Source organism: Diorhabda sublineata, chromosome 3, assembly GCF_026230105.1.
Source record: "Diorhabda sublineata isolate icDioSubl1.1 chromosome 3, icDioSubl1.1, whole genome shotgun sequence".
In the NCBI taxonomy this organism is placed as follows: domain Eukaryota; kingdom Metazoa; phylum Arthropoda; class Insecta; order Coleoptera; family Chrysomelidae; genus Diorhabda; species Diorhabda sublineata.
Window position 1 is genome coordinate 17,446,714 of NC_079476.1, and position 27,929 is coordinate 17,474,642.

The following is a 27,929-nucleotide window of genomic DNA, read 5'->3' on the forward strand; positions in this document are numbered from 1 at the left end:
TGAACACGCCTCGTATGTTATACACTAATATGTAGAATAAATATTACTAACTATAATATATAAGTGGTATCAACAAGATAATATAATATTCTTGTCTACTACCATACAAGAATCACTTTGGTACCCATACTTTTTTCAAATCGTCATTGGCAGATCAAGAAAAATTTATATTTTCGAATTTTTTTGTAGCAAATATCATAAAATTCAATTTATCTCTACATTTTTTCATCATAATTGTACAGATATATCTTCTCAACCTAAATTTCATCGGGAATATGACATTACCTCTTTAAATGTATCATCTTTAGAGACTGAAGTTATAAAGAACTTTTGATGTAAGTGGTTTATAGTTGATGACTCTCACTTTCTATGCAATTTCTGCTTGTATCGTCTTCTGATGTTTCCTCACAATCGTCCTTTCGTTTTCATCACTAAGTTTTCGACGTATTATTTCAACATCAATCCTTGGTGTAGGATCGCATTGATACAGGTTTTTCTTCTCCAGCTGAGTTAACGTTGTCTTCTGGCACCCTCTTGGTTTTTTAACACAACCGGCATCTTTTCTGCGTTTATGAAGACGTTGTAGATCGGCTTGGTGCTGCTGATTGGTATATGGAATGATCGAGGACTTTTTTACACCATAGTTGCAGAATTTAACAAGCTTCAACAACCCGTCCTGGTCTCAACAGGATAGTATAACGCTCTAACACCGCCATGTCCTTCAAATTTTCCCCAACAAAGTGATATCTCGAAGAGGAGACATCCGCGGTCAAATGATGGACGGTAAAAAAATATTAAGACATGTCAAAACAAGAACAAAATGAAGGACATTTGAATTATGTGATTTTGAAAAAATAATTCTCCTTTTCTGTAGATTACCACACAATAAAAAAATAATACTGTAAATAGTTTTATTTTAATTTTTTTTTTTTTTTTCGATTAAAATGGACTTATGGACTCTGTTTTCGGTTTTTTTCATCAGAATAATTCCATTTTTGTTCCATATAAATAAAAGTTCAGGCAAGGTAAACAAAAAATCATCATTCTGTGTAGTTTGCTATGATACGGTTAAACTTCATGTTTACATAGATATTGGAACGATCAAAAATCCCCAAAAACCCCTTTGATCGACCAAGAAACAGTTTGATGCGAAATGAGTTCAACAAGAGTCATTTTTTTATATAATAGTCCAGGAAAACTGATCGTTATCAGTATAATTCCTTTTTTGTTCCAGGCAAGGTAAACAAAAAAACATCATTTTGTGTAGTTTCCTACGGAATTTACAGAGTTAAAAATTTTATGAATTTGAAAGGAGGTAGCTGTTAACGAGGCGCTACTAGAAAATAATATGAACTAAATGATGAAACCGTATTTAAACACTTTAGAGCAATAAAGCATTAATCTCTACAAATTTTTCACGCTATGGAATCAATCCTTGGCTTGTTAATGTGTCTATTGTGGGTAAATATACTCCTGATGAACTAAAGGAGAATATATTAGGTAACAAACAGTTGAAAGATACTTTTGTAATAAAAATAACTTCCAAGAATGCATCTTCTTCTTTAACAATCGACCTCATCATTTTTATCCTGGAGCATGGTGCCTCTAACGTCGAACTCCTAGCTGGATCAGGTCCGCCTCAACGTCGTCCAACCAGCGAAGGCGCGGTCTTCCTCTCAGTTGCTGTCCTCCAGAAACAAGAATGCATCTACTGAAATGAATATCATATTTTTATAAGAACAATATTTTTCGGATGCTTTTTAACTTGAATTAATTCGGTATCAATAGATTTTTTTAAAAACACTCGACTTTTCACTTATTTTTTTGCTACCTTAATAGAAAGTCTCATATGTTTCACATAAGCAATACGGTTTGTTCTAAATCGCCTGGATTATAATTCTAATCGGTTATTTATACTAAAATACGAGACTTTATATGTTATGTCCCTATAGAATGATAAAATTTTGTGTATTGAGTTTTTGAGGATTTTTAGTATGGTAATAGAGAAAATATTGTTCATAACACTTATACATTTTTATTATTATAAAACCCTCTGATTATATACGTCTATTTTTTGATATTAATGTATCGAAAAATATATAAAACGTCTAAACTACCCCATAAAAATAAAATTTAATAAATTATTGATTATCACAAACCCGAAGCTACTGGTATAATATCTTTGTATATATATATATATATATATATATATATGTAAAATAATGGTATATAATAATTATTTGGCAATATATCTTTGATGATTCAAGGTTTCAACAAACCTTCTATTATAGGTTAGAATCTTTTTGTATTTCAAGCTGTTTCCAACCCTATTACCGATTAAAAAATATTGTTTTACTCAAAAACAACAAGTACTTTTTATACTTGAGATGTGAAAAATATTCATGAAATTGATTATTCTGTCGCGTTTGGATAATCGGTGTTGGTTTCTATAGTAGTCGAAGGGATATCTAATGACATGCTATGTCTCTTCCTTCTTCTAATTTCCGGTAGGATAGCAGAAGTGTTGATATATGGAAAATTTCTATTATATTCTTTGTTTAACCTTTGTATAAACTCTTCTTTTAAAAGTCGAAGACACCTAAAATAAGAAAAAAAAATATTGTATCATATTGGTAACGAAAATATTTCCCTAGTAGTACTAACGTTGAACAGATACGAGATTTGTTTGAAAAGTTTGCAGCTTAAGAAAGAAACAAGACATTCTTTTTCTATAATCATATCTATATTCTACATAAGTTTTCAATTATATATCTGGTTTCATGTAAATAAGGCTCATTATTGACCTGATGACAAGAATTCATGAAGCAATAGATCATAAACAATGTTTACTACAATTACATAATCACACATTACTTTTTCTGGTCCTTCGAGCCAGATATAAATCAGATCAGCTCGAAGGAGCGGGAAGAATAGTTTTGTATCAGTATAATGGAGGTATGAATATTAATATCTATATAGTTGATCTGAAATGTTTCCGACGTAACAAGACATTGTTTTTACATAATCATTTCTATTTTTCGATTTCGATGATATCACTGGTTGTATGTAGATTATTGACATAGTGGCAAGAATCCATGAAGAACTAAATCAAACATAGTGTTTACTACCATTATAACATCGTAAAATAACATTATCTGGTCCTTCGAGCCGGGTAATTTCCGAAAAGAACCAGACAGTAGTTTCGAATTGATATAATGGTACTATGAATATTACCAAGATTTAGATTTATTATTAGCATACTTCATGATTATTTTAGTAACACAATAATATATACTGGGTGTTATAATTTAAATCTAAAGAAAATAATGGAAGGATGGTTGCGACTGGATTTGATAGAATTATAGTAGTTCTGTGGAAAACTAGATATAGCTTGGAGGTTACTGTCGTATTAGGCTACCTGATGCTTGAAAAAACATTCTATAGAAATAGAGGAACTTCTAATCTTCTACTTGAGCAACTAGTGACAGAAACCCAAATAAGACTAGTTTTTATGTAGTTCACATCATTTACTACAATTACATCAACGCCCAAAATTTCTACAGGCAAATTATAACTTCACTCATAAAAATTTCCTGGAGAAAATTAATGGTGATTCCTTGATACAAATTCGACATAGATAATATCTAGTTTAATAAACATGAATTATAAACATATAAATTTTGATTTTAGACCATTTTCTCTAAAAATTGTGATATTAAAGAGGAATTTATTAATTCGGAACCATTCAAGTGCCACGACCGTCGAAAACTAATCTCAAATATTTACAGTTTACTGTTGAGAAAACATTTATTTTACTTACAGCCTGTATACCGAAGACGTTCTAAATCTTCCTAAATCGTAACTAGGAGTATGAGGTTTATGGATAATAAATACATCTGGTAATACAACAAACGCATAATTTTGTGCTTCTAATTCCATTATATGCGAAACTTTGTTCCAACCAAAGCCTATAAACTTCTCGTCGTATTCCACCACATCGCTTCTAACTACTATGTAAGGTTCGTAATCGACTTCCCATTTTACCTTACAAAAAAATTTATTTTCTGTTATTCATACTAAACACATTACAAATAACGCGTTTCGTAAACCAAGTTATCATCTTATATTATCTTATATTAGTTATAATTATCCTTCCTTACCGTTCTCTGACATCACAGGACAATTAACAGACACACATTTGACATATGACAGGAAGGACAGCACACAAGACAGATGCGATCATGCGACAGTTGACAGATGGCGGAAAAAACAGATGAAACATGATGTGTGGTTCATAGAAATCACATCATATACGATGGATAACGGATATGATCATAGACATCATAGGACAAAAACATTCAAAATAACGGATATGAAGGATCATAGACAACACAGCATACACGACAGTTGACAAATGTCTGAAAAGACAGATGACACATGAAAGGTGAGATATCACAGCACACAGATACAATCATAAACAACAAATCACTTCCGTTGTCGTTGATATACAAGATGGCGGACACCCCACCAATAACCACTTTGCTTATCTACTGACGATAATTTGGTTATCGAAACGGCGATTGTGTAATTTTGAGTGTTGATGTAGTGATAGTGTAACAGTATGTATATCACTAACGGTTCCAGAAATACTTTGAAGCCATCCTTGAACTCCCTATAAACATAATAAGCTCCCCAATCTTCAGTTTGAGCAACTAGTGACAGTAACCCAAATAAGAAGAGTTGTAGATAATTCTAGATAGAATTTTGGTAGCTTCTTGGGATTTTAGAGAAGGAATTTTAGCCTACCTGTCAATGAACGTCCTCTAAAGATAGGGAGCCCCCCAATCTTCTACTTGAGCAACTGCCGACATTGAACTAAATAAGAATAGATTTGAGTGGTTCCGATAGAGTTGTGATAGTTTTTAGGAACCCAAGATATATAGCTCGAATTGAATATGCCATTTGTCAGAGATAACTACTTTGAAACCATTCTTGAACGTCCTATAAAAACAGTAAGCCCCCTAATCTTCATTTTGAGCAGCTATTGACAGTTAGCCAAGTAAGAAGAAATGTAGATGATTCCAAATAGAATTTTAGTAGTTTCTTGGGATTTTAGAGAACTCTTTGGGTCATTTGTCATATCAGACTACCTGTCACCTGTCAATGAACATCTTATAAAGATAGAGAACCCCCCCCCCCCAATCTTCGGTTTGAGCTACTGGTAAAAATAATTTAAATAAATTGTGGATGAATCTGATGAAATTTTAGTAATTTTATGGAAAAGTGAGGTTATTGCTTACATTATAAGGTTTGCTACTATTTTTCCAAATATTATACATTGTAGGAGTATGACCTGGAGTCCAAATATTTGTCAAAAAAGGTATAATTGATTTTTCCTTCAGACCAACCAACAGTTGATTTTTATCGCTTGGTATTTGGTTGACGTATTTTTGTATTTCGAATGCTGGTACTATTAGTGCCTAAAACATATAAAAAAATCTAAACTACAAGATATCTGTGTAATAACAAATAATGGACTAAAAGTAGTACAACATTTTGGACTACTCTTGTATTTAAAAAAAAAATAAAAGTAAAATTTCAACGAATAATTGGAATACATGAAACGAAATGGTATATATTCACCTTCTTTTTTAAAGATCCGAATATTTTAATGTGTTTTATTAACGATTCATATAAATCTTTCGATGGAAGGAAATCTATATCAGCCAAAAATACGAATGGTGTTTGTACGTTCTTCAAACCGATATTTCTCAATATATTTATAGGATAAAAATCCTGAAATGAAATATTTATTACATCGATTTTAATATACGGGTACAATTGACTCACTCCATCTTTAAAAACTGCGTGATACGCAACGTCCCATCTGTTTTTCAAAATTTCCGATGATGTTATGAATTCAATGCTTTTCATTAATTCGGGATCGGATACGTATAAAGTTAAACTTATCGGTCCTAGAGAAGATAAAAATGAAAAATCACTTCATAATAAAACAAAAACAATAAATTGTCTATAATTCCAGTATATGTATCATGAGAGTCAACCCGACCCTGCTCTTTGTTTACAACGCCGAACGGTAACGTAAACAAAGTGTAGGACCGCACCGGCTCGATCGGACTTTCACGCGAAAATGAAAGTGTTACTTACTTTTTGTTTATAAAATGAATTTGAATGAGTGGGAACAAAAATTTAGTGATGTACAATTCATTTTCAATATTCATGTAAATAATATATCATTATATGTGAAATAAGATTTTGATAGAGACCTTAATTGAGCTGAAAATCCGCCTGGCAAGTTATATAAACAAAGAGCAGATCCAGAGTGGCTCGTATGACGGTTATTATGATATTTTAAATTGTAAATTGCTTCGATTGCATAAAATAGTAAATAAATTTTAAAATTGACAATAAAAAGTCTGTAAGTAGATGCAATTATCTATGACATTCGTACGTTAAGTAATACATTCATTTATATAAGTTGAATAAGATTTTGAATAAAAAGGATAATGTTTTGCATCATTTTAAGCAGATAAAAATTAAAAATCTGTTGAAAATAGCAGAAAGTATTAATTTCTATTCCATAATTTCCATATACGTATCGTGTGGTGCAAGCCAGTACGATCCTGCTCTTTGTTTATGTCGCCGAACGGGTTAGTATATAAACAAAGAACAGATTCGAAGCGGCTCGTATAACGTTTATGATGATATTTTAATTTCTACATTGCTTCTCCTGCTTAAAATTATGAATAAATTTTAGAATTGACAACAAAAAGTGAATGCAGATTATTTTTAACGTTCATGTATTAAATAAAATATTTATATATGTCAAATAAAATTTTAGTACAGGCCGGAACTGTGCTAAAAATTTGCCTATACAAAATTTTAATATATAAATGTATGTTCTAGTCATTGATTAATTAAAAGAATAAATATTATAACAATTAAATAAAAGTAAGTTTTTAAAATGCCCACAAAATACCAAAAAGAATGGTTTATATACTTAAACATTTCAAAACTCTTGAATATTGTAGAAAAATATATAATTTTTTGTCATAAATGAATATTGTTATACGAAGTATCGAAGTGCGGTCCTGCTCTTTATTTACATATTTCCATTGCTAAATTTCCCAGGCAACATAAATAAAACGCAGGACCGAACTTTTAAAACTTATTTGGGTGAAGAAATCGATTTTTGTTTAAATAATAATTAATAAATTCTTAAAAATTAAAATATATTGAGAAAAATTAAGGACAGTTTATATACTTGATAATTCAAAAACTTTTGGCAATTTAAAAAAAAATAATTTTATTTTATAAATGAATATTGTGTACGAAGCGTGTGAGTCAGTGCGGCCCTGTTCTTTGTTTACATCCTTCTGTTGATAAGTTTTCCGGGAAACATAAGTAAAGAGCAGAACCGGAACTTTATATCTCGTATCGATGAAAAAAATAATTTCTGTTTCTTGAATATAAAAGAAAATTTAGTTGATATATTTGAAAATCTCGATTTAACAGATTATTTTTGGTTTACATGATAATTGAGATATTTCTGAATACGAAAAAAAACAGGAACAGTTTATACACATAAAAATTTAAAATCTTTGGTCAATTTTATGAAAATATATAATTGAATTTAATAAACAAATTTTTGCATGACGAGCCCGAGTCAGTGCGGCCCTGTTCTTCGTTTACATTATTTCATTGAAGGTAACATATAGAAAGAACATGACCGGAGCTACTGGAACATTTATAGCATGCATTAATAAACATATCTTTTTTTGATAACATATTAATTGAGATATTTTTTCGCATAGAAAAAAAATATTTAAAAACAGTGATAACCTTAGAAATTTAAAATCTTTTGCGTATTTTATAAAAAAAAAAACGAATATTGTGTTCGAAGCGTCTGAGCCAGTGCGGTCCTGCTCTTTGTTTATATCTTTCCATAGAAACTAATATAAACATAATACAGGACCGGGCTAACTTGGAGTTTTATAATTCATATGATAGAACATTTTTAGATCATGATATTGTGGAAATACTTACCAGACCAAGCTTTCACCAATTCTTCAATCGTCTGTAATCTATCGTAGGATAATTGGGCAACGAAAGTAACATCATTTTCGATAACAACGTGCTTATATTCCCTAATAAAAAGTAGCGTCCTCCAATGGATTTTAGCTAAATTACGAAATTCCGAACACACATCATCTGAATCATTCCGTGCCACCGTAACTGGTTGGTTATTGCAGCCATACAACTTCTTCCTCAACAAATTCCCGTTGTGTTCTTGAAATCCAATAGCCACGCTCTTGAAATATTCCCCGTCTTTATTTTCCACGTTATATTTCTTCGGGGAGTTCCAGTGAACTATCTGAAAATACATATTAACGTTTTATTATTATTAAAAATAATAAATAATAATGAAAGTACCTTCACTTTGTTATTCTTATAACAACTTTCGCTCAAAGTTCTATCGCTCAATTGAGTATTCCACACGCAAGGCACTTCGTATACTATTTCGGGGTGTTCTTTGACAACTGCGTTGATTATATCCTGGTCCGCTAAACGAGTCGAACCGTATATAAGAGCGTCTCTTTTCGCTAGATCCGACCACAATTTCGGCCAATTTAATTTTTTCAATAAGTAGATATTGAACATTATCACACCAGAATTGTAACTAAAAATTCATATTTTTAATAAATAATTATAGAAATGGTGGTTAATGATACCCTCTACCGATAGCTGGCCAAACGTTCAACCCCAAGTAGTAATCGCTTTGATTTTCAACCATTCCTATCGCCTAAAATGATAAAATATTGTCACCAACCTGATATAGACCGTGAAGCGGGTCTTGTTCTCATTTTGATCTTTGTTTATTTACCACAATCTAGAGATTTTAAGAATTCGAAGGTTCCAGAAGGTGGTTTTAATATATAAAGTCTAGCAGCCATGACTCAGTAGATAATTTGATGGAATATTGTGTGAATAAATTCGCATACAGTTTTGTGATCAAATACTGTTTAAATAACCAAGATGAACATGACAATATTAAATTTTAATCTTTAGATCTTTAATCGATAACATTTTAAAAAAACTGGTTACAAGTGTACATTTTTCTATGCGCACATGGTTCCGAATCAATATATTCTATATAGAACATTGATATTGAATATAGAAATAACGAAGTATGAGAGCTTGTTAAATTGGGCAAGAATTGCTAATAGAGAGAGAAATAGCATCAGTATACCACTATTTATCTGTCTCTATTCAATTCTGATTGGATCTAAAGGTCACTGGGTTCTAAAACTGGTAAGAAAAATGTATATGGCTATATATTTAGGCCTTTTTCTTTGTACCTCTTCTGGTACTCAGTTTTAAAGTTTAGGTGTCTTCTTGAATCTCACTATGACCTTATAATCGAAAAAAATAAATGACCATGACCTTGATATTCGATTTTAATTGACAAGTCTCTTTAAGGCGAGATTAGCTACTGGTTTTCTATTAAGGCCTTTGAATTTTTATCTCAAGTTTACAGTCATAGATAAATTTAATATTTTGTGCGGTAATGTGACATTTCAAAGACATTTTGATCTCCCTAAAGCCGTTATAATAACAAACTGACAAGTCGAAATGGATGATACTAAACGCAACATGAAATTAAAATCAACTTCAACGTACTGTACTATTATACAATGTCAAAAATTGTATCAAAACGTTTCCCTTGCAGTACCTTTTTTATTTTCTGGACGATCCAAAAGTCACTCGGTTCTAAGTCCGGAAAGAAAGGCGTTTATGGGAAACCGTTGTTTCAAAATTTCAGCCTATTTCTTGGTACTTAAAGTTGCCGTAGCCAGTGAAATTCAGGTATCTTCAAGGCGAGGTTAGTTACTGATTTTCCATTGAGCCCTTTAAACTTTTATCTAATACTCACAGTCATATACAAATTTAATATTTTGTATAAAAATACGGGGTATGATCGGAAATTTTACATAAAAATCCTCCATAGTGACATTATATACAATAAACAGCCAGATACTGTTGGTAACGTCAAGATAAAGATCGATTTGATCGACTGTACACCCACATTTTATTATTGTAAAATAATTCAACTATAAATTATTAAAAAAATATATAAATAAAATAAATGATTAAAAAACTTACCTGTTTTTTATTGAACTTTTTAAACATTGCCCAAAGTTCGTATATGTCACCAACTACGGTCATATCTGTATCCAATACCAAAATCCGGTCGGTTATTTCTAGAGGAATTATTTTCGGAAACATTAATTTCATTAAACCGTGAATACCTGAATAATGGGTATTAGGAATCCATCTTAGTTCTGGTGTGTAATTATTCAGATCATAGAATGTTGTATTTACTAAAATATTATTAAAAAAAAAAATTATATTATATCGGAAATGTTATTTTTCTAACACATTTCGACATTGTAAAACGATAAGAAAAAAAATTTGATCAATACTTGAAATGATAGTAACCAAAATAGTTCTAACTAGAATTCTAAATAGTGAGAATTTACAAATACACTGCATAATTTTCTTATTCATTAGTTTTTACTTTCCAGCAACTATATCTAAAAAGATAACTACATCTTATTGTTGTCCTCCCACAGAAGGCTTTTGTTCTGAAGTTTTTAGTCCCATTTCACAAGATTTTAGTACTAATCCTTCGAGATACCAAAGTCTTTTGTCAAATGGGAAAAACATAATTGTTCTGCTATCTCTAAGGAAGAATCTGCAGTTATCGTGCTCTGCCATGCCTATCATCTTAAGGTGACCTGGCTGAAGACTAAGGAATATGAATCTTTTAGATAGTTTTAAGCCTGGAGTCTTTCTTCAACAAGACTCCATCTGATCCTTCAGCAATTTGTTCAATTTATTGTTGATGTAACCTCTTATGAGGCCACAGCAGGGCTCTGATCCAAAATATAAAGTAGTAGCTCCTTTTTGAGCTTGGATGTCTGCTACCTCAATGGCTGGTACACTCTGATAGCCTGGTAACCACATTAAGGTTATTTTTTTACTGTTAGCTAGTCCTTAAGGACTTTGTTACTAGCTTGGACTTGTACTCTATAGCCTTCAGGACCTTCAAGGCCGCTGGCTATCAGAGAGAATGTAAATGTAATAAAAAAAATTAACGAGAATCACAAAACATAATGCATTTTATAAATCTGTTTGTCCTCAGACGCCATATTGAAAAATTTTAGACAGTTTATTGGAATACAATCAACTATTTGCAATATTTCAAAGTTTAATATGTCAGATTACCTTGTACGACATTCCAGCTTTCGAACAGCTTTTTCAATATCTTTTCTGAAATTTTATTGGAAATAATATGGAAATGTAGCGGATTGACTCTATGAAAATAAATAGATTTAAGTAAGGTATGGAACATTAGGTTTGAATTGAACCCCGAACAAACGACTCCAATGTGAATGGTTTCACAGGGATCGTCTTTTGTTGTTCTCTTAATATTTGCATCCTTAAATGTATCTACTAGTTGTTTATCTTTTTTTATAGAAACATTTCGTTGTGCTAAAATAAAATATGGAATAATATATGCAAGACAAGATGATACTTGTGTTGTACACTACACTTTTTCAACAACCTACAAGAAATACAGAATGTCAACTAACAGAGAAAGTTTTGCATTTTGCATTAGTACATTAATAGCCTGTGCAAATAAAAATTTAAGTATTTCGTGTAGGTCGCCATAGAAAATAGATTTCATACAAAATTATGTGTATAAGTACACAAAGTGGACTGTTTTGAAAGAAATTAAATCTTCAATTATTCTTTTTGAATTATTTGCAATATGTAAAAAACTGAACTGTACTTATAAAATGTTGTCCAAAGTTATATTAAATAGATTAAGAAAATATGGAGATAAAATAATCTGTGAGTACCAAGCAGGATTTCTGAACGGGAAATCAACTACTGACCAAATATTTATTATGAAAGAGCTGGCCTCAACACACTGGGAATATGATAGAGACTTACACATACTATTTATTGACTTTAGGAAGGCTTATGATAGCCTAATAAGATCAAAAGTATGGGTTGTTCTCAGAGAGGAAAAGTCAGACTAGAAAAAGAATACACAGAAACCTGCGATATTACCCCAGGAGTAAGACAAGGAGATGGGTGGTCCCCCTGCTATAGAAAAAAGTTTGAAAGCAACTGAAGGTAAGAGGAGCAAATATTGAAGGGAAAATAAATATTTAAGCTAAGAATGACCTGAAAATAATTGCACAAGTATTCTTAGAAGAAGCACGAAAAGTAGGATTGGAGGTAAATGAAGATAAAACTGAATATATGAAGGTGGGAAGAGTTGTAAAGCCCAATCATTAAATGCTGGATGTTATGGGATACAGCTTTAAAATTACTGAAGAATTTAAGTACCTAGGATTTACTATGAACAGCAACAATAAAATAGAAATAAGAAATACAGATGAGATTAAACGCAGCCAGTAGATGTTTTTGGAGTCTATCGAGATTACTTAAAAGTAAAATGTGTCAAAAAATATGAAAATAAGATTAACCATAAATTACAATTAAACAATGCCTAATAATTTTAATAATTAAGAAATAAAAACAAAAAAATAAAAAATTTCACTAATAAAAATAATGCTTATTTTAGGATCTAGATATCTCTAAAATATTAGTTTTATTTAGTTCTTATTCACAAAAACTTTGCATTCAAAAAAATTAACTTACGTGTATATAGGCTAGGGAAAACGTTCACAAAAATAAGCACAGCAGTTGTTAATATAAGTAGGATCAACCATTGTCTCGCAAATTTACAAAAAAAGGCATTTTGGCGTTTTAGTCGAATTTTTAAAAGGTAAATTTGTCACTTTTATCAATTCCTTATGGAGAATCTTTGTTAGACATTTAAAAATAAAATAAATGCTCTTCTTTGTTTTCTTTAGTTTAAAATTGGTGCTTGAAATATTCACAAGAATCAAATCGTTTGAATCATATTATTTATCTATTGTATCTATTTCCCTGAAGTAAATTAGATGTTATTCAATATGTTTAACAATACAAAATACACAATAGGATTAGGAAAATAAAATTTATAACCAATTTGTATATAACGAGCTGAATGACAACTTTTTCAAACAGCTGATAATTCTTCTTTTTTACTTAATGTTTTAGTCTACACATTGATAAACTTCATTGATTTAATTTGAAAGTTCTTGATTTTCATTAGCAGTTTTCATATCTAATATTCATCTTATTTATAAGTTTGTTCCAACCTATCCAAAAACCGTCCTTAGTACGAAAACGATTCGCGCAATAAAGATTACGGGCAGTTACCGTTGTGCGAACGATTCTGTTTTGTGTTCCGATACTTGCCTGATAGCATAGAAAACTTTATATGGAAGAACTTTATAGCAAGAACTGTTACAAGAACCGTGTATAGCCAGTTATTGCGCAGAAAATATCATTTAAACGCTTGCACTGACCCTCCAAAGAACGGTCCAGACCATAAATAAAAGATATACAGACTATCAGGTTGGAACAAACCTATAAAATTAGTGTTCGTTTAACGGATCTGTAAAACATCGGTATAAACATGATATAAAATATAATTTGGTATAAAAAATTTGTTTTTATATAAAATTCGGTGATTTGTATCTTAATAAAATGGGTTAGTGATCATATTTATAGAACTTTCAATTATGGCAACTCATTACTATGAATAATTTTTAAGCGAAGATGGCACAATAAAATATTACACTCAGAAAAGTTTGATATACGGAAAAACTCATTGTCGATGTAGAATTATTAAGATCAATAGCAATAGCTGGATTAAATGGTCTTTGACATCCAAAAAGTTTTTCTACACACTACAATATAATAAGAAAGTATTAATTTTTCTAATTCGAATTTCAAAATCCAATACTTTTCGCAGTAAGTTGTCGCTTCTTCAATATATACTTAGTGGATCAATAAAAAATATAGTTAAAAAAAGTAAAAATCACGCTTTTAAAACATATCAAACGTTAGAAATAATTTTTAAAATAAGCTTAAAACAAAAATGAATGAAAAATTAGTACTGTAAAAAAAGCATGAGGCTCTCAATGTACGAGAAAAATGGAACAAAGCGCCCACGTTTTTTTCATAATACTAATATTTTTCATTTATTATTGTTGTAGGCTTATTTTAAAAATTATTTTCAACTTTTTAGTTTGATATGCTATGAAACCGCGTTTTTTTAAAATTATATTTATTTCATTGATATCACCTTCATATAATGGCTTCTCTGTTTATATACTAGGGTGGGCCAAAAAAACTTTTTTTAGCTACTACGAAAGATGACGAAAAAAAAGTTTTGGTAGAGTTTGAGCTCTAAATATTAATATAATATGTCTTAAAAACATAACATCGACATTTTTTTCATGATTTTTCTCATTTACTTCCCAAATTTATTGAGAAAAACTTACATAGTATGATTCGAATGAAAGCATTGAAAACTGATTTCTATGTAGTTGAAAGTACTGTTAAGATTTTTGATGCTATTATGTCTATTATTTCATAATTTGTTATTTGAAATCAATTTTCAGACTCTTCCATTCAAATTATGCTAAATAACATAAATTTTTCTCAATAAATTTGGGTAATAAAAATGAGAAAAACCACGAAAAATATGTTGTTTTAGGTTTTCAAGACATTTTTTTGTAGAAAACTTTGAAAGATTGTGAAAGTCATCATATATTATTTTAGGTTGAACTTCAACTGCGAATAACTTTTAAGCAAGTTGACATAGAGAAAAACAAAACTCTTTTGTATGCCGTTTAATTTCCTACAAAAATATATATTTCATTTTACTACACAATAATTCATTGAAATACCTAAAATTCTCAAAATACAAATTAACTGTGTAATTTATATGAGAAATCAAAAATCACGATGCGGTTCCTCTAAATATTGAGGCGGTTTGAATCCACTATCGAACGAAATTTTTATTAATTAAGCCGCTTGTTCTTTGTCCAAAGGAGAGTTACAAACAAACGAACCCACAGACTGTTGAAGCTAATATAACTGTGTTAAAAATATAATTTGGGATCACAATACACAAGGAGATAAATCTGGTGAATATTTTGTTGGAAAGAAAAGAGTAAGGTGGGGTTACAAATAAATGTTACAAATTCAATTAATCAATTTATTATTATATCAACACATTTGACGATATCCAATGTTTTCAATAAGCAATTTCTCATAAAAAGAGGTTATGGTAACGTTATAATAAATATATATCTTTTAGAAAACATTCAATAACAAACAGCAGAAATTAATTTACCGTGACATTAACAATTATAATAACAATAATCGTATATTTCACGTTCTGGTCCTTCGATCCTTCTGTAACCGGCTGGAAGGACCAGAAAGTATAATTTTAAGCATAATTCGGTTTGGGGAGCTTATATATAATTGTAGCGTCACAGTGTATCTCTTAAAAAAATTAATAAAGAATTAAAAAAAGTTAAATAACATAACCTGTAAACAATCAACAATAATTCATATACCCAGTTAAACAATGAAAAAAAATATGTAACATACCTAATAGAGACAAAGTTAACGTTAGCTGTCATATTCCTGTTTGATAAATATCGAACCAGATCCTTCTATCACATTATTTTCAATTTCGTCCTTAACTTTGATAGGTTTTAAATTGAGAGTTTCCATAAATGGTCTAATGTCCTCTCCGGACGATTCCGGTTTCACTGTTTCACTATCTTCTGGTTCGGTTTTGATTTTGACTGCAACATCGGGTGTTGGTTGTGATACGCTAGCGTTTATCTTCTGTTTTATGTCGATTTCTTCTATAGACATCGTTTCTCTTTTTAGTTTTTCTCTGGCTTTTCGTACGTTGGGTGGTACATCGTTCTGTCGTTTGAATTCGTCGAAAAAATCGGGATGTCTTTGGCGGATGTGTTTGAACAATGCTTTGTTTAGAGCGAATTTCCTATCGCAGAAGGTGCACGCGAAAGGTTTGTCTCCTGAATGTATCCTCATGTGTTCTTTGGCAGTGGTGCTGTGGAAAAATAGATCGATTATTATAGGGGAAGGAAATGTTTTTGAAAAATATATTTTCTAACCTTAAAAATTAAAATTACAAAAACTTGACAAATAATATTTCATTTAAAATAACTATTTCCATATTTAGAGTTTAATTTTGGCAACATAGCATATTTTTTACTGGTTGTAATATAAGTTACAGTATTGCCAAGTATCATGAAGTGAAAATTTTCATTTATCTATGTCGAATAATTAAAATTGACAATATTCAAAATTGTTTTTCGGTATAAATGATCATGTAAATGTACATTTTACAAGAATTTTGTATTTTTGTCATGGAAAAATTCATGAAAATTGTCTTTTTATGATTTTTTAAGGGTAACTACCCATTAAAAATTTTCAAAAATTGAAAAATATAGAAAAAAAATTCATAGTTGACTTATTTCCAGATTTAGAGTTCAATTTTGGCAACATAGCATCTTTTTTACTGGTTGTAATATAAGTTACAGTATTGCCAAGTTTCATGAAGTGAATTTCTTCTGAAATATTAATTTCCAATGATCTATGTCGAATACTTAAATTGACAACATCCAAAATTGTTTTTTTTCTTCGGTATCAATGATCATGAAAATGAACATTTTACAAGAATTTTGAATTTTTGTTTTAAAAATTGATAAATAGGATAAAAATAGATCATAGATGTCTTATTTCTAGATCTAGAGCTGAGTTTGGCAACATAGCATTTCTTTCAAATATTTGGTAAAAAAGTTACAGTACTGCCAAGTTTCATTCAGTAAATTTCGTTTGAAATACTAATTTCCAATAATATCAGAATTAATGTTAAATTTAGCAAATTTTTTTTAGAAAATTATATCATATCGTAATTATCACTAATATATATTCTAAATTCTTTCTTAACCTATAAAAATCTATCTTGTTTATTATCTTTATAATAAGGTTCAACATTGCCAAATATTTCATTTGAAATATTTATTTCCAATAATCTCTTTACATTATGTAAATTTGTTTAAAATAATTTGATTGAAAATGAAAAACTAACTTTGGTGTTATTATATTATCGGTACAATTATTGACCACGTTGTCAAGTTTATATGTAAATTGCTAATATTTTGCAAGTAAAAATTATCCAATTTTAATATTGATCTGGGTATTTAATAATATACAACGTTGTCATGGTTTCTTGTGTAAATTAGCAATATTATCAAGAGAAAATATTGCAAAAATCAGTTTTATCTTTAATTCTTCATATTTCCAATAATTTCTGATATATAAATAAATTTGACCACCTCGGTATTTTTTCAGTATCATATAACTGCCCATTAAAATTTTTTAAAAACCAAAAAAAAACTCAGCGAAATATCGATAAACTACTGTAAAATATTAAAGTCACTATCACTACACCAAAAATTGAAAGTAAGCAAACAAGTAGAAATTGTTTGATGATTTTTACCTGTGAGCAAAACATTTTCCACAGATACTACAGGGGAACGGTTTTTCCCCAGTATGCGTCCTTTTATGTCTATTGAGATTTTCCAACGTCAAAAATCCTCTATTACACTCTTCGCAAGTGTACGGTTTCTCCCCGGTATGTGTCAACAAGTGCCTCTTCAAATTCTGCGCCGAAGGAAAACCCCTCAGACATATATTACATACAAACGGACGGACTCCTAAGAAACAAAAATAATGGTATTTATTTGGAAGTGGAGTTCGCCCTATTTTTAGTCATAAAAATTAATATTTCCAATATTTTTTTATATTTTATTGGTGTAATTATAATAATAATGAGAACTAAGTTTGAAAATCTAAATTTCAACATTTTTTTTGGTCAATAAAAAATAAAATTCCTTTTCTTCATGGTTCCTTCATAATGTTACGTGAATTTAACAATAATTTAATTTATGCATAAAAATGTATTGCTTATTAATAAAAGTAATAATACAATAAATATGGTTTTTTATTTATTTTTTTTTTTTTTTAATAACCTAAAGTGTTGAAATTTTGGTTTTTCAACTTTGAATTCGTATTAATCTTAAATGCGTCAAAAAATTAACCAAATGGGAAGGAAATCGTTGAAAGTTAGTTTTTCTATTTTGTATTAATTATTTTATTATAATTAATTACAAAAATTCAAACTTCTCGAAAATCTGTACAAATTATTTAAATTATGATATTCACTCGTTTTTTTTGTTGAATTATTTGTTTTTTTATGTACTTTCCGAAAAAAATAAGACATTCTTTAAAAATGGAAAAAAATTAATACTGTAACAAACTAGTAAACTGACATAGATCGAGAAGCCGGTCCTGTTCGCTTATGTTGAAGGATGCAAAAGTTTGGTGAATACGCCGCTTGTAAAGCTATTTACATTATGTGACTGTTTTAATAAAGATAATTTCTTAGAAAACCTTTTTGTTTGTTTATGGTATTCCAGAACCTGAATTAACTAGAAAACCCTTAAATATAAATAAGCAGCCAAAGACAATAAATAATTGAATTTCATAGTAAACAGATGGTAATAGTAAAAAGTAAACAGTGAATTTGAATATATTATCTGTGTTTTTTACTTTAGTGCATAATTTAGTATATAAATTCAATCTACTGTTTAGGAAAATATTATAAATAAAAAGAATATTACAGTACAGTTTTTGGGAAAAATCTGAGAATTTACGATTTGTAGATTTTTTTCATCGGCCAAAATAGTGATAAAATTTTAGTTTTCCAACTAATGTTTAATTTATATTTTAAATTTGGCAAAATTAAAGTTAGGTTAGCTTAGGTTTTTCCAAATTGTTTGTTTCTATATGTACTTTTCGAATAAAATACAATATTAATAAAAAAAAAACAATTTTTGAGACAGTTTTATGGAACAAATCTGGAGAAATTATAGTTTTTGAATTCTCCACTAATCAAAGTGTTGAATTTTTGATATTCAAACTTATTTTAATCTTGAATTAAAAAAATAAACAAAAAAATTGAAAATGGTGATTTTTGATGACCCAACTTCCAAATATTTACCAAAATAATAAATAAAATCATCTAGATCAGGCACAGTTGTGAAACATCTACAAGAAATTCTAAGGAGAGAATTCTATAAAAATTACAAAAAAATTTACCTGAATGTGAATTTGAATGTCTTCTTAAATGACTAGCATTCGTAAAGGCTTTTTCACAAAGAGTACATTGAAAATCCCTGACATTACCGTGAATTTTCTGGTGTATATTGAGAGAAAATAAATTCTTGTAAGTCTTCCCGCAAGTTTCGCATGGAAAAGGATTATGCTCTCCTTCGTCGTGAGTTTCCATATGCGTTAATAACTGTTTTGTACTTTTCATCACTTTCATACAAATCGGACAAGGTACAGATCGTTTGGTTATGCGTTCATCTTCGTGGGATTTTTTATGTTTCCTCAGTCTGGCCTTTGTTTTGAAGGCACTGTTACAGAAATCACATACGTACGGGCGTTCCCCTACAAATTCAAACAAGAAATAAACAAATTTAACTTGAGGTTTAAACAATAATATACCCGAGTGTGTTTTAATATGATCCTCTAAATGTGCGAACTGTGTAAATTTTCTTTCGCACGTAAAGCATTCGAACCTTCTTTCCCCCGTATGTATCCTCATATGTTTACTCAAGTTTCCATTAACGGAAAATTTTTTACCGCAAACTGTACAAGCGTAAGGTTTTTCTCCCGTATGTTTTCTTGAGTGAACATTTAATTGCGTATTGTCTCTATAATTAACAGTAATAAAAATGATCTAAAAATCTAATTTTATTGATACCTTACCTGAAAATTTTATCACAACCGCAACATTTGTATCTTTTATCGCCTAATCTTCTAGATTTGAAATGCTGTTCCAAAAACAATTCTTCCACAAATTGTATTTTACAAATTTTACAACTGTATATTCCGTTGTTATGTTCACTCCAATCTTGATCTGAATAAGTTTGGTTTGTATCTTGGGTGCTATCTTCGGAATCGTGTAGCATGAAATGTGTCAATTGACTTGATTCTAAATTTTGAGGCATTTCACAACTACTTTCTCCATCTAACTCAATTGGATTCGATCTAACGTCGAAACGTCCTTCTTTCCATTCTTGATTGTTAAATCCATCCGAAGCATTACCTAATTCTATAAAATCTGGATTATCAGGTAAGCAATCAATGTCATCTTTAATTTCAATTTTGCTCAACTCGGGTTGGTTTAGTTCTGCCTCTAGAGGCTCTTCTTTAACTGCTTGAGTTAGTCCGTTAAAAGACATTTTCAATATCACACAACGATTAGTTTTTATTGAAATTCAATCCTATTTTTCATTTCTATATATTGAAAAAATATAAAAACATCAAACATTAATGACATCGTGGACAATTGACAGGCTACTCAGGTGAAAATCAGTATTTCCAGCTGATTTGCCAGTAAACATAATTTAAAGGTCAGAAGAGAAAAATTTGTGAAAAAAGAATATAAATAAAATAGTGAATTATTGCTTTTATTTATTTATATATTAATCATATATTTTCTCATATTTTAAATTTACAGTTGTCAATGTCATAATACTGATTCCATAGAACTATGTAAACTTTAAATTTCTGCAACTGCAACAATTCCTCACACTTTATCTTTGTTCGCGGACCAAACGAATGAGCATTTTCAAAATTGTCGTTCGCGATTAGCTCAGTTCTAAATTTCTAGTAACAGTTGTTTGTTAGTGGGTTACATCGAATTCGTTAATTATTATTGATAAGGAGTCAGATATAGCAGTTCTCTGGTTTTTGTTAAAGATGCATGCATGCGCATAGTCACGATCCTAAATTGGTTACCAACTAATTCTGAAATTAACCAGTGTACAGAGATTTGTTTATTATTAATATTAAAATTGAAAATAGAGAAAACTGGGTAGGAAAGCTTGATCAGGTAGTTATGAACCAATGATGGAGAGAGAAAGAACATCGCTATATCAATATCTATCTTTGTCTACTGTATTCTGATTGGATCGCCATGACGTCGAAGTTTTGTGAGGTGCAAACAACTAACAAGATTTTATTTTAATTGCGAGTTGAGTGGTAAACCAATGCTTTTTCTCTCTTCTTAAGAACAATTTCACTTACCTGTCACTCTCTCTATGTTTAATATTAACTATATGCTAAAAATTTTGATCTGTTACTAATCGTTCGCAGTAAATCAACACCTGAATGGATCCTACATTAGTTATCAACTGATACAGAATCGATTCTGAGTTTGAACCGTGAACAAAGTTTTGTTTACTACCAGTACAACGACAATTACAATTAGACTTTCAATAACAAGGTTTTCTTCTAGAGGGACCAAAATGAGAATTAATAATTAGAAACACCGATGGTAAGTGATAAATGTAATATTTGGTGTATTCATAAATAAAGATAACAAACAGTGTACTTAGTATGGAGCTATATATTATTCCGTTCTGTGCCCTTAACCTGATATGTGCTGCTGACCTATGTCTAACAGCTGATAAACTGGTATCCTTGTTTATATTTCAAAAATTTTTATGAAACAAAATTTGATAAAAGTAAGATTGATATTTTAAATTAAACTATGCAATATTAAGTATCTGATATATAACTTTTTTTTGTAATATTTACATTGTGTAATCAGAATTTTACTAGTAGTGAAATTTGTTATGGATCCTTGGTTTAATATTTACCTTCCAAATCTAAATTGATTTAATTTAATATAGTCGGCAAACTAACTTATTTCGTGTATGTTAGATCATATCGAAGCATGTGTTTACGTCATTTATTATAGTAAATAAGAAAATATGTTGCGCAGATTAAGTAGGAAACTTATTGTACATAGAGCTAGTTGTCAAGCTTTAGCAAATTTTTCAGAACTCGCTACACATAACAAACAAAATTACGAAAAAGAAAGTAAACCATTTTTAAACAGTAGGAATGTGTTAATCGGGACTATTACCATTCTAGGAGGTTCCCTTGGATATTATTTAATAGGTGAGATAATAGATTTAATTATATTATAGTCTTTGTTCTAAATGAGTTTATTCCACCAAAATAAAAGGGATTTCTATATTTTTAATAATTGAGTTCATTCCACCAAAACATGTTTTGAATTTACATATAATAAGCTAGTTTATACTAGCAAAATATGGATTTTACTTTTATTAAAGTGTATGACAAGTAATATTCACACCTAAAACTTTTTTCTAAATAATAAATATTCATGCTGTATAGGATAAGTAATCAAGAAAAGTAAATGAGATGAAAATATTTTTAAAAAAAGCCAGAAGTTTAAAGTTTCAATTATTTAGTCCTAAAAATAGATAAATGAGAAATTAATAGCAGAATATTGTATATTTAGATTTTTGAAAAATGATTCGATTTTTAATAGTTAATTTTGGATATATTATCAAAATTTTACAAACATTACACTTTTGTTAGATAAATTTAGAAACCCGTATGATGGAAAACCTGGAAGTTACGACCCAAAACTGCCAGTGTATACTTTGGAAGAAATATCATCTCATGACTCACTGTAAGTACAACTCTAATATAAATAATAAAAAATTGTTGTTTCATAATTTTTTATAATTACCAATTAAAAAAAGATTCATGGTTCAATTAGTCCTAAGTTCATCTGCCAAATCATTATACTACCTTCAAAGAAGTATTGGGAACAAAAGCTGATACAAGTTCTTTCATATCTATATTATCTTATTGATCGCTATATTGTTATTAATTGGACTAAATCCTGAAACTACAACTTTGTTGGTTGTCTATTTCCGCTCATTATCCTCCTTTTGGGTTTTTATTCTACTATATTTCACTTTTCACATTTTATTTCACTTCTGCTATATAATTAGACCATTTCTATTGGTATATCGCTATTTATTGGATATCGGACTATATCTTTATGGTGGCCTACTATCCTTTATTCTACATTAAACTTGCTTTATTACTATAAAATTCAATCTTGCTACATGATATCGCTATTTATTGAACTAAAATCCTAGAATTACAACTTTGTTGGTTGTCTATAATCACTCGTTATTCTCTTTTTGGGTTTTTATTTCACTTTTCAAAATCCATTCCACTCCTACTGTATAATTACACTATTTGTATATTGCTATTTATTGGACTATATCTTGTAACTACATCTTTAATGGTGGCTTATTGGACTATTAACGTAATCTATAATCACTTATTCTTCTCTTTTTGTGTTCTTATGCCTCTATATTTCTCTTTTCACATTATATTTCACTCCTGCTATATTTTTGTGTGTTTTTACTAATGTTTCACTTCTACCAGTATTTCTTTATATGTAGGAGCATCAAAAGAATAGTAGAGGTTGTATTGATAATTTGTAAAGTGCCCAACTGTTTATTTTCCATTACATCATTTTGTATATGAAAGTCTACAAATTTTAACTGATTACTAGTTACTTGTGGTACTAATTTCAAATATTTTTCAGGGAAAAAGGAGTTTGGGTGATTTTTAAAGAAGGAGTTTATGATATAACGGAATTTGTTCCTGGACACCCGGGCGGAGAACAAATTTTAATGGCAGCTGGTAGTTCAGTTGAACCGTTTTGGATGCTGTATGGAATACATCAAACACCGGAAGTATCCGCCATATTTGAATCATATCGAATAGGTAAGTTTGTATAATTCAAAGTATTTTCAATATTACATATAATATTTGGTTGCTGTTATTTTAAAAACAAACTTAGGTAATGTAAGGGCGGGGGATACAAAACATTTAACATCAGACATGTCCGATCCATATGCAAATGAACCGAAGAGACATTTTGCCCTAGTACCTGCTAGTGCGAAACCTTTCAATGCTGAACTACCACCTGATGTATTAATACAGAACTTCATTACACCAAAGTAAGTGATGAAGTAATAATTTTAAATAGGTCACGTTAAAAGTAGTTAACATCTCTTATTTTATCGCATCCCAAATTTTTTTTATTGGATTTGATAAATACATAGTGTTGTTTTTTTTTAGTGAATTATTCTATGTTAGAAATCACTTACCTGTACCTGAAATAGATCCAAAAACGTACGAATTGGAAATAGAAATTGACGGAAAAGAAGAAACTATGACTTTCACGTTAGATGAACTTAAAAAAATGCCAAAACGAACGATAACAGTTACTATAATGTGTGCTGGAAATAGGAGAAGTGATATGGTTAAGGTTGGTGTGGTTTTTTTTAAATTAGTATTATTTTAAAAAATGAAATGTATTCCACCAGAGCATAATGATTTATATGTATATTAATTGAGTTAATTACACTAAAATCTAAAAAGATTTTAATGTTATGAACCTAGTTTATTCCACCAAAACATAGCGATATCTGATTTCTATTCATTAATCGAGTTTATTTCACCAAAACACGGCACAATTTGTATGAATATTCATTAATCGAGTCTATTCCACCAAATTACAATATGATTTAAAAGTATAACTTTTATTAATTCAATTTATTCTACCAAAACGTAATAAAATTCAAATCTATATTCATTAGATCAGTTGATTCCAATGAAAACACAATGAAATTTTATGTATATCTATTAATAACGTACAATCCAGTAAAGAATATCATGATATTAATGTATATAAATCCAGTTTATTCCACCAAAAACAACAAAATTTCAATGATTTTAATTAAAAGAGTTTAGTCCACCAAGAAATATCTTTTAATCCAGCTTATTCCACCAAAACATACCTTCGTTAACATTGGGAGTTGATACAGATCATATTTTCGGTATCTTTAAATTGTATTTTCATCTCTTACCCTCAGATTTCAAATTAGAATTATCCAGTCAAATTATCAAAACAGTTTCTCCTGTATTCCATTTTAAATTTCAGTATAAACCTGTCAGAGGTTTAAACTGGGGCGCAGCAGCTATTGGAACAGCAACTTGGACTGGTGTACCATTAAGAGATATTTTATTACAAGCAGGTATTGATGAAGATGAAGAGAAGTACAAACATATTCAAGTAAATATTTCAATCTTCCCTTAAAAATTCACTGTTACATCGAATTAACTGTTTCAGTTTGAAGGCATAGATGCCGATGTAACAGCAAAAAATTATGGTGCCTCAATCCCCATATGGAAAGCGTTGGATAAAAGAGGAGACGTTATATTGGCATACGAAATGAATGGAGTACCAATACCAAGAGATCACGGATTTCCTATTAGAGTTATAGTTCCTGGTGTTGTTGGAGCAAGAAATGTGAAATGGTTAGGTAATAAATCTTCGACTCATATTTTCATTTTTTTTTTTTAATAATTAATGTTGATTTTAGGAAAAATAGTTGTTTCGGAAGAGGAGAGCGATTCCCATTGGCAGCAGAACGACTATAAAGGGTTTTCTCCGTCGGTTGATTGGGATACAGTCGATTTCACTAAATCTCCAGCTATTCAAGAATTGCCTGTGATATCAGCAATCTGTAAACCCGCACAGGGTAGTCAAGTTGCTGTGAAAGATGGAAAAATAAATGTTAAAGGTGAGTTTTTATTATTTGAAATTTTTAAAAAAGTTCTAGGCTTCAAAAAGCTGAGGTTTATTTTTAAATTGGAACTAATATTAATTTTTTTTGACTAAAATGACATTTTAATCGTTTAAATAGGTATTTTCAAATATGGATATCACATCCACTAATGTAATCTTTTGTAACTTTCATCTGGTCTTTTGAGCCTTCTTATCCGGCTCAGAGAACCAGAAAATTTTATTTTTGTAGTGCTGAACATTGAAAATCATACAAATTTTCAAAATTTTTTGATTTTGAAATATGTATTCACAAAAATGAATGAGCAGTTTGACATGTTGTGTCAATGAACATGAAAAACAAATAAATCACTTCGGGATGCTTAGCTGGAGTTTATGGAAAAGTTTGTGATTTTCGCCTTCAAACCTGGCTCGAAGAACCAGAGAATTGACAATATCCTGGTATTAAAATGTGTATTTTCAAAAATAAATTACACAAGCAGTTTGACATTCGTGTGACCAGAAATGACTCTGTAGCACGAATTGGCTTTATTTCTAACTAAAACTTCTGAAGAAAAACGATAATACTTCATATTGGACAAATATAGTGAAAATCAATGACTATAAGTGGAAATTTCAAAGTTTATTATTCATAAAATATATACAACTCTAAAGCCCTTCTCCAACCAAACTATAACTGCCATTGAACATTAAAAACAAATAAATCATTTACAGATACCAAGCTGGAATTTATGGAAAAGTGTGTGATTTTTATCCGGTCCTTCGAGCCTTCATATCCGGCAGAAAGTGATTGTTGTAATTCTTAACATTGACAATTATAAGAATTTTCACAATATCCTCGTATTAAAATATGTATTTACAAAATTACATGAGCAGTTTGACATTTGGCGATAAAAAATGACTCTGTAAATCGCAATCAATCTATTGTCATTGAACATTAAGAACAAATTACTTCTGGATGATAAACTGGAATTTATGCAAGAGTTTTTTATTTTCGTCTGGTCCTTCGAGCCTTTATATCCGGGCTCGAAGGTCCAGAAATCTAATCTAATCCAATAATTTACAAATTTATCTAAATTTTGCTAAACTTATTCAACTTTTATTCCTGTTTTTTTCTCAATTTCTCATTTCATAATCCATTTTTTTTTATATTATCTCCATTATTTAGCAACATTTTTTATATGCTGTATTATATAATTTTTACAAATTTATTTATTAGTAAGTCTTATTTTTAAAAATTGAACTTCCTTAGTCCTCGGCCCGGAAAAAAATTGACATCTCTTTTACCTTGTTATGTAAATCAAAGATCTTATCTAATTTATTATTTTCAATTTTAATTCACTACCGAACCTATTTTATTATAACTCACTACTTATTCCAATTTTTTGAATAACTATCACTACTTGACTTCATTTTTTTATAACTATCACTACTTAACTTTTCTTTTGATTACTGTCAGTAAACCTCATTTTTTTTAAATCTGTCACTACATTTTTTGATAACTGCTACTTCATTTTTTATAACTGTCACCACTTAACCCCACTCTTTTTATTAGTTTCACTTTCATTTATATATTTAGAAATTTCAAATCTAACTATAATAAATATTACCATTATAATATTTTTTTTAAATACACAAACATAATGCATTCATTTTAGGATATGCTTGGTCGGGAGGTGGTCAAAAAATTGTTAGAGTTGACGTTACAGTCGATGGGGGTAAAACTTGGCACGTGGCTAATTTTGATCATCAAGATACAGTTTCGCCACCTAGACATTGGGCTTGGACATTGTGGTCGATTGATATTCCGGTTAGCGATGATGCGACAAGCGTAAGTGTATTAGTATATCCGAATGACTCAATATTACAAAATATTATAGATTTTTGATGTTGAGAAATATTTTTTTAGGTCGAGATTTGGTCAAAAGCAGTGGACTCTTCATATAACACTCAACCGGAGAGCGTTGAGAATATTTGGAACTTGAGAGGCGTTTTGAGTAATGCTTATCACAGAATCAGAGTCGGTTTGAAACGAGAGTGATTATATTTGTGTGTATTGTGATATAACAAGCAAACTATAAAAAAAATCAATAAAATAAATATATTTATATTTTTGAGTTTTTTTTTTTTATTAAATTGAGACACTCCTGGCATTTTATGATACTTATTAACATCAACATAACTTTCTACTTGTAATATTGGATTAGAATATTCTATTTTAATGATCTTATTTATATGAACACATTTAACATCTAATTTATTCAAAAATACCATTTGGTTGACTTTTATAATCACTTATCACTCTCCAGATGTATTCACTATG

The 27,929-nt window shown here is 29.7% G+C and overlaps 3 protein-coding genes and 1 long non-coding RNA gene across 6 annotated transcripts; 2 read left to right on the top strand and 2 right to left on the bottom strand.

Annotated features, from left to right (window-relative positions):
• Nucleotides 1-874: 874 nt before the first annotated feature.
• On the bottom strand, nt 875-12,892 carry LOC130441684 (xylosyl- and glucuronyltransferase LARGE1-like; the record flags this gene model as incomplete). The annotated part of the gene is made up of 11 exons (XM_056775467.1): nt 875-2,599; nt 3,821-4,044; nt 5,301-5,480; nt 5,644-5,796; nt 5,851-5,975; nt 8,068-8,395; nt 8,455-8,701; nt 8,754-8,824; nt 10,186-10,403; nt 11,311-11,577; nt 12,760-12,892. Coding segments are annotated over 11 exons (2,133 nt in total), but the record flags the coding sequence as incomplete, so codon positions are not given.
• A 713-nt stretch (nt 12,893-13,605) lies between these two features.
• Nucleotides 13,606-18,494, top strand: LOC130441918 (uncharacterized). 2 transcript variants are annotated; one of them, XR_008909656.1, is made up of 3 exons: nt 13,616-13,962; nt 14,776-15,174; nt 16,521-18,494. It is a non-coding gene; the product is annotated as an uncharacterized LOC130441918 (long non-coding RNA). The 2 variants fall into 2 exon arrangements; XR_008909657.1 differs by having other exon boundaries at nt 13,606-13,962; nt 14,776-18,494.
• Nucleotides 15,205-21,305, bottom strand: LOC130441916 (gastrula zinc finger protein XlCGF26.1-like). Its single transcript, XM_056775795.1, has 6 exons — nt 21,202-21,305; nt 19,879-20,409; nt 19,615-19,823; nt 19,204-19,557; nt 17,543-17,759; nt 15,205-16,087 (listed from the first exon to the last, which is right to left on the bottom strand). The coding sequence occupies exons 2-6, from the start codon at nt 20,352-20,354 to the stop codon at nt 15,634-15,636; spliced, it is 1,710 nt and encodes a 569-aa protein (XP_056631773.1). The 5' UTR covers nt 20,355-20,409; nt 21,202-21,305; the 3' UTR covers nt 15,205-15,633.
• Nucleotides 21,306-21,336: 31 nt separating this feature from the next.
• On the top strand, nt 21,337-27,716 carry LOC130441917 (sulfite oxidase, mitochondrial-like). 2 transcript variants are annotated; one of them, XM_056775797.1, is made up of 11 exons: nt 21,337-21,451; nt 21,961-22,080; nt 22,528-22,621; nt 23,558-23,739; nt 23,816-23,975; nt 24,097-24,286; nt 24,962-25,093; nt 25,151-25,343; nt 25,404-25,604; nt 27,265-27,437; nt 27,516-27,716. In XM_056775797.1, exons 4-11 carry the CDS (start codon nt 23,646-23,648, stop codon nt 27,645-27,647), a joined length of 1,275 nt encoding a protein of 424 aa, XP_056631775.1. In that variant the 5' UTR covers nt 21,337-21,451; nt 21,961-22,080; nt 22,528-22,621; nt 23,558-23,645; the 3' UTR covers nt 27,648-27,716. The 2 variants fall into 2 exon arrangements, with proteins under 2 accessions (XP_056631775.1, XP_056631774.1); XM_056775796.1 differs by having other exon boundaries at nt 21,390-22,080.
• The last annotated feature ends 213 nt before the right edge of the window (nt 27,717-27,929 follow it).